At 47.9% G+C, this 7,306-nt stretch overlaps 1 protein-coding gene across 1 annotated transcript; it reads left to right on the top strand.

Moving 5' to 3' along the window:
• Positions 1-4,721: 4,721 nt before the first annotated feature.
• On the top strand, positions 4,722-6,692 carry LOC111157567 (translocase of outer mitochondrial membrane 22). The gene is made up of 4 exons (XM_022519084.1): positions 4,722-4,849; positions 5,096-5,214; positions 5,665-5,782; positions 5,966-6,692. Exons 1-4 carry the CDS (start codon positions 4,733-4,735, stop codon positions 6,038-6,040), a joined length of 429 nt encoding a protein of 142 aa, XP_022374792.1. The 5' UTR covers positions 4,722-4,732; the 3' UTR covers positions 6,041-6,692.
• Positions 6,693-7,306: the final 614 nt, after the last annotated feature.

The raw sequence follows: 7,306 nt of genomic DNA, 5'->3' as shown, positions 1-7,306 counted from the left end.
TTTCATTTTGAGTGAGAAGGGCAATAAGCTGTTGCTGAGTTTGAACAGGGAAGTGGTGCTACGGTCAATTTTTTGTAATGATTTATTTATTTTAGAGAGTGTACAGCGGAGGGGCAGAGGGAGAGGAGAGAGAACCTCCAGCAGACTCCCTGCTGAGTGCAGAGCCCGACGTGGGGGCTCGATCTTACAGCCCTGAGATCATGACTTGAGCTGAAGTTAAGAACCAGACGCTCAATTGACAACCACCCAGGTGTCCCAATCAATGTGTGTGTGTGTGTGTGTGTGTTTTAAGATTTTATTTATTTATTTGACACAAAGAGCACAAGCAGGGGGAGTGCCAGGCAGAGGGAGAGAGAGAAGCACAGTCCCTGCAGGGCAGGGAGCCCGATGCAGTGCTCGATCCCAGGACCCTGGGATCACGACCTGAGCTGAAGGCAGAGGCTTAACCAATTGAGCCACACAGTCACCCCCACCAATCAGTTTGTGTTGGGTGATGGATGTGAGAAAAAGAGGAAGGTGGTCACATCTCACCACCCCAACCTTTGTGTCTGTTGTCCCCCTGCCCATGCTATCTACTTTCAAGTTCTTCCCTTTCTAGTCACATACATCCTTAAGGTTCTGGTTAAAATTAGACTTTATGAACCAGATCTGCTTCCCAGGGGCCACCCAAGTAAATAGTGCCATTTACTAGAACTTATAGATACTACAACAGTTTTGTGAATTTCCGCACTGCATGTCAGGTTGGGGGAGCAGTTACTGGGGATGCTGCACGAGATCCCTGGGGTGTCAGGGAGCGTGCAGGGTTAGAGGCTATCGGAGGGAGTCCTTAAGGTCCTACAGGCCTCAAAAGGGGATCTACCCGCACAATTGTGCAGATGCGGGCTAATACGTGTTTTTTTATGGGAGGGGCTTACAGCTTCTCTAAGATTCTTGAAGGGATCTGTGCCTGCCCACTGACCCACATTAAGAATTGCTCTATCACCGGGGCGCCTGGGTGGCTCAATGGGTTAAAGCCTCTGCCTTCAGCTCAGGTCATGATCCCAGGGTCCTGGGATCAAGCCCCTCATCAGGCTCTCTGCTCAGCAGGGAGCCTGCTTCCTCCCTCTCTCTCTGCCTGCCTCTCTGCCTACTTGTGATCTCTGTCAAATAAATGAATAAAATCTTAAAAAAAAAATTGCTATATCACCAATTGTGAATTCTGACAGGACAGAAACAGGAAAGGCGGAATCATGGACTTGAGGGATGGGGTCGAAGAGGAGCCAGAGGCTGGGGTTCCAGAACACCCCATCTCCATCCAAATGGCAAAGTCTGTTCTGCGTCTGCGTGGGGCATCCACACTCACTTGTTACCTGTGCTTGTCTCCTTACCCTCCCACAGGCCCCCTGGCCGGGTTCATTCTTGGCTTATGTATTCTCTGCATTTCTCCTCCAAACCTTCAGTAAAGCGACTCCCCCAATTTCCCTTCTTCCTCTCCAGCACCACCTCCTCGAACCCCTTGAGGCTCCCCTTCCCCACTATCTTTTTTTTTTTTTCAGTTAGGATTTTCTATTTGTTTTTAATTTAAAATTTTTTCTATCGTGGCAAAATACACACAACATAAAATTTACCATCTTCACCATTTTTAATTAGTGCAGTGGTACTGAATACATTCATAACGTTGTGCCCCCACCCCTCCACCATCCATCTCCAGACACTTCGTCTTGTAAAGCTTAAACTCTGCCCATCAAACAGTAACTCCCCATTTTGTAACTGAACCCAAGTTCGAGTGCCCGACACACAGTAAAATTGATCACTGAGGGCTCGAGGGTACAACAAGGCAAGAGTTTATTCTTGCTCCCAAATGAGAGCTGGGAAGACAAGCCTCAAATTCACCTCCCTGAAGCAGGAGAGCCAGGGATTTTTTTTTTAAAAGCGAGTGGAAAAGGGTCTGAGTAAAAGGGAGAGGAGTTAGATGACCCCAAAATCAGATCAAGGAAGATATGAAGTAAGGGAGGGTTAACTGCGTTTTGTTGGACTCTAAGAGGCAGTCAGTATCCTGACTGGTTCCAGCTGGCTTCTGGATAAAACTTTGTGTTTCTGCAAAACAACTAAATTAACAGCTGGTTATCATGGTGTCAGGAAAATTCTGGATACATGGTGGTAGATAGCATTCTGAGAACAAGCAGGTTCTCAGCTGCTTCAGCTGCCCTGTTACCTTTTTGGTTATACATATTGGTTTCCCCTCCCCCAGCCCCTGGCAACCACCTGTCTACGGTCTATGATTGCCACTAAGGACTCACAGACCTTCAAATGTCTGATTCCGCCAGGTCCTGGCCTCTGGCCTCCCTTCTCACTCTGCCTTTTCTAGACCATCACATCTCTCCAAAGGCTTTTAATACTCTGTTCTGCAGGATTCCCTTTTTTCTTATCCCTCTGCAGTGACAGAATTATTGAAAGTTTTTAAATTTTTTTTTAAAGATTTTGTTTATTTACTTGACAGAGATTACAAGTAGGCAGAGAGGCAGGCAGAGAGAGGGGAGAATCAGGCTCCCCGCTGAGCAGAGAGCCCGATTCGGGGCTCGATCCCAGGACCCTGAGATCATGACCTGAGCCGAAGGCAGAGGCTTTAACCCACTGAACCACCCAGGCACCCCGAAAGTTTTTTTATTCTTAAGCGTCATGTTTTGGGATGTCTGTGTGTGTGTGTGCGTGCGCGCGCGCACGCGCGTCTTTTTAGATCATGTATTGCTCTTGTGAATACAAACAAAATTACTTGATTAAAGTTTTCCCAAAACTTCCCCACATTAGTATTGTGACTTTCCACTTGGAGGCATTAATGCCTGTAGCTTCCACAGATGATTGCCTTCTCTAGGGACACCTGGCTGGCTCACTTGGTAGACCATGCAACTCTTGATCCCAGGGTCATGAATTCAAGACCCAGGCTGGGTGTGGAGACTACTTAAAAAAAGAAAAAAAAAAATAGATTGCCTTCTCTCCCTTCAAGAGTGTTGGTCTTCCAGCATTTCCTAAAAGAGCCCACAAAAGAACTGAAAGCCATTGGTACTGGGCTCTTAAGTTGTCCTGGCATTTATACAGCGCTAGCCAACATAAATGCTTTTAACGAATGCAAAAAGACATAATTCGTAAGTGTACAGCCTGCTAGAGTGTCCAAAATGAACATACCCAGGCAAATACCACCCAGGTCAAGATACAGAACTTTACCAGCACCCTAGAAGCCACTCTCTTGCCCCTTACCAAATATTAGCCCCTCCTAGGTATTCAAAGAGAACCACTAATCCACAGCATAGATTGGTTTTGCCAGGTTTTGAACTAACCTTTTTGGACATAAAAACCTTCTATAGTCAGTGCTGCCCTGTTGGGAGCTGAAAAGGACCAAGGACTGTTGAAGGAAGTGCAAACACGCCTGCCCCTTGTTACCTAAGCACAGAACGAAGGACATGGTCCTGCATCAGATACTGTTCAGTCCCGGGAGTCTCTGATTCCATGGTCAGCTGTGAAGTGTTTATCAGATCACCCTTGTATTAAGAACTTGTGTGAGGGGCACCTGGGTGGCTCAGTCTGTTAAGTGCCTGCCTTCTTGCTCAGGTCATAATCTCAGGGTCCTGGGGTCAAGCCCCCCATCCGGCCCCCTGATCATCGAGAGAGTCTGCTCATCCCTCTCCCTCTGTCCCCACCCCTGCTTGTGGGCGCTCTCTCTCTCAAAAAAAATAAAAATAGGGCGCCTGGGTGGCTCAGTGGGTTGGGCCGCTGCCTTCGGCTCAGGTGATGATCACAGGGTCCTGGGATCGGGTCCCGCATCGGGCTCTCTGCTCGGCGGGGAGCCTGCTTCCCTTCCTCTCTCTCTGCCTGCCTCTCTGCCTACTTGTGATCTCTGTCTGTCAAATAAATAAATAAAATCTTTTAAAAAAATTTTAAAAAAATAAAAAACACAAAAAACGCGTGGTGGCACATTATAAAAAGCATTTAATCCATCAAGGCAAAAAATTAAAATATGGATAATACCTAATGCTGGGAACAGTGTGGGAAAAAGAACACTTCCATTTACAGTTATTAAAGTATATAATTTCGAGGGCAATTATCTAATATCTGGCAAAGTACTAAGTGTTCATACGTTTTGGCCAGCAAACTTACTTCTAGAAATCTATCCTCCAGAAGGACTTGCCGCGCACCCCTTTACTGTGCCTCAGCTTCCTCATTTCTAAGCCAGAGATGATAGTACTTACCTCAGTGGGTTGCTGTGACAATTAAATGAGTACACACACACACACACACACACACACACACACACACACACAATGTCTGGTACTCAAGTATTTAAGTGCCAATTCTTGCTTTTGTCTTAGTACTTTGGTACTGTTCACTCAACGTTTCCCCAAAAGACCAATAAACCTCCATGTATCTACCTACCAGATAACACACCTACCAGATAACACACCCCTCCGGGAAATGAGACTGCATTAGTGTTTGTCTCAGTGTAACCCGTGGGACCTTATTAAAATGAGGGTTTCTGGGCACACCCTAAACCGAAGAGAATTACCGCGGAAGCACCACAACTCTGTACCTGGACAAAAGTTCCCAGGTGTTTCTGACTTGGAGGAAAGCCGAAGTCCGCCGGCCAGGAGGCGTCGCTCTTCCACAGCGCTTCAGCCTCTGGCTCCCGGAAGAGCGCCTCTGTCCGCCAGGGCCTCTGCACTTGCCTCCTCTCTTCCGCTTCCGGTGTTCCCCTGCAGCCATGGCCGCCGCCGCCGCCGCTGGCGGTCCCGGTGCGCCCCTGTCCCCGGACGAATTGCTTCCGAAAGGCGATTCCGAGAAGACTGAGGAGGAGTTGGAGGAGGAAGACGACGAGGAGGTACTGGGGCCCTGCGGTGTGAGGCGGGGTGCGAGGTTACGGGCGGGCAGGGGCCCGCCCGGGGGTGTGAGCTCCGCGTGCTGCGGGATTCGGACGAAGGCGCGTCGCGGAGCCCGGAGAGGTCGGAGGGGAGGTGTCTTCTCTGGGAGGCGGGATTAGGGCCCCCAGTGGGCCGGGGCGGGGTACCCTATCCACACGGGGTGGTTGCTATTGCTTTGGTGAAGACCCGCGCCGCCTCCACCACAGCTAGATGAGACCCTGTCGGAGAGACTGTGGGGTCTGACGGAGATGTTCCCAGAGAGGGTCCGGTCCGCGGCTGGAGCCACTTTTGATCTCTCCCTCTTTGTGGCTCAGAAAATGTACAGGTAAGGGACGAGGGCAAAAACATTGGGGTGTTTCTGGGGTGACTGAACGAGCGTGGGCTTTCAGAGTAGGAGGCGGGAGTTGGAGGCCAGCCTGCCACTTAGATCAGAGTGACCTTGGGCTGGTGGGGACCTTAACCTTTCTTGGTCTCAATTTCCTTTCCTTAAAGTGGTAATTCCTATGGGACAGGGTCGTTGGGAGGATCGTTTCATATCATGTGAGGTAATTACTGTGCTGTATAAGTAGCTTTGTAAGAACACAGAATCTTAGAACTGCTGGGTTTGATAAACAGCCGGCAGAACTGCCGGTCCTGTTTCTGGTATGAGTATGGTGCAAGGGTTGGGTAGAACATGCCTCTCAACAGCATGGGAGTGTGAGAGCTTTGGTTGCTGGTTCCTTGGTGAAGCAGTCTGGTTTTGTGTCTGGCTGTCATGCTCACACTCGCTCCGCAGGTTTTCCAGGGCAGCCTTGTGGATTGGGACCACTTCCTTCATGATCCTGGTTCTTCCCGTTGTTTTTGAGACGGAGAAGTTGCAAATGGAGCAACAGCAACAACTGCAGCAGCGGCAGGTGAGCCCAGCCCCTGGGTAGACCAGCAGTTCTTGTGGGTTGAGATTGGGATCCAGCCCCTGCTCTTTTACGTACCACACTGTGCTCACTGGTGTGTGTAGACCTTGTCTGCCCTGTCCGTTATAGTGGAAATGTGATCCCTAGGCTTGTATGATGCCGTATACCCCTCCTTTTCTTTTTCAGATACTTCTAGGGCCTAACACAGGGCTCTCAGGAGGAATGCCAGGAGCTCTACCTTCACTTCCTGGAAAGATCTAGATTGCTACTGCTAGACTTGTCTTGGTGGGACAAGTTTGAAAATTCAATAGTGTTTGAACTGCTGATTATTTGGATTTTTGTTTTTGTTTTTTTTTAAACTTTGGCACATTGATCTATCTAAACCTGGTGGGGAGAATTCTCCCCAGTGTCTCACAGAGACTCCCAACTTGCAGCTGTGCCCTTCACGTTGTCCCATTTCTTCTGTTCTCACTCTGATACCAGAATGCAGCAGTGCAGACGGTTACTCCAGCTCTGGCCATCCCACCCCTTTCACTAATTCCCTCATGACCGGAAGATCTCACTATCCCATTGTGGCATAGGAACTGACGCCACTGGGAAGGATATCCCCATGACCATTTTTGTTTTTAAGCATGGAGATGTTGGGAAGGGACATGCACACGATATGAAATACATTATGCATTACAGCCATAGTGTAAAGCAGCCACTGTGAATTTCTATGTCGGAAAGGAGGGAGGGCCGGACAGCAATTTCAACCATAGGATGGGGACTGTGGAGGACAAAGCAGGAGCTCATTTCCTCTGCCCATTTTGGCTATGAGAGACCTGTGTGTCTGTCTAAAAAAGAAAAAAAAGTAAGTGCTCACTTTTTGTATTTAAATATTAAAAATGATTCCAATGGAAACTGTCATCTATGTACTTGTGATCCACACCTCGAAATCACTTATTCAGACTGGTCCTCACATTTCCTCTCAGCTCAGCTAGCACCACCTTTTAACAGTTTGACCCCTCACTGTCCAAGTTAGTTAAACTTGCAAAAGTGAAAAAGGGGTTTCATTTCTGGCCAAGAACCTTTTAATAGTAATCTCTGTCCTAATTCAGGCCATGATTTTCAGATCCACAAGGGACTGGGTCCATGTACTTGTACAGTCTACAGAGACACAGTCATAAAGGATTTATAGGGAATGACATAGTACTGATTTGTGGTCTAGGGAGGGAAGAGTAGCAAATAGGTTTTTTTTTTTTTTTTTTTTAAATAATTGCTGCACTGAACTGATCATGAATCCAACTGTAGCCCTGTCTTTGAACTTTGCAGTTTCTCCATTTAACAAAAATTTCTATTAGCACTGTGCTCTTAACAGTACTGAGCCTTTTGTATTTATCAGAATATTACTGTACAGTTTAGGGGATAGTACTATTCCTATTTTACAGAGGAGCAAACAGTCACAGAAAGGTTAAGTAATCTGCCAGACTGCCTAGGAAATGCGGGATCTGAATTCAAACTCAGCAGGCCCTCTGCTGTGTGCTC

The sequence above is a fragment of the Enhydra lutris genome, unplaced genomic scaffold (genome assembly GCF_002288905.1).
Source record: "Enhydra lutris kenyoni isolate GAN:26980312 unplaced genomic scaffold, ASM228890v2 scaffoldscaffold55, whole genome shotgun sequence".
NCBI lineage: Eukaryota > Metazoa > Chordata > Mammalia > Carnivora > Mustelidae > Enhydra > Enhydra lutris.
Note: the sequence above shows the minus strand (reverse complement) of the source record. Positions and strands in the feature narration are given on the sequence as shown.

Coding starts and splice junctions, on each gene's coding strand:
- LOC111157567 (XM_022519084.1), top strand. CDS start 4,733: ATGGCCGCCGCCGCCGCCGCTGGCGGTCCCGGTGCGCCCCTGTCCCCG. Junction 4,850..5,095: donor AGGAGGAAGACGACGAGGAG/GTACTGGGGCCC, acceptor CCTCCACCACAG/CTAGATGAGACCCTGTCGGA. Junction 5,215..5,664: donor GTGGCTCAGAAAATGTACAG/GTAAGGGACGAG, acceptor CTCGCTCCGCAG/GTTTTCCAGGGCAGCCTTGT.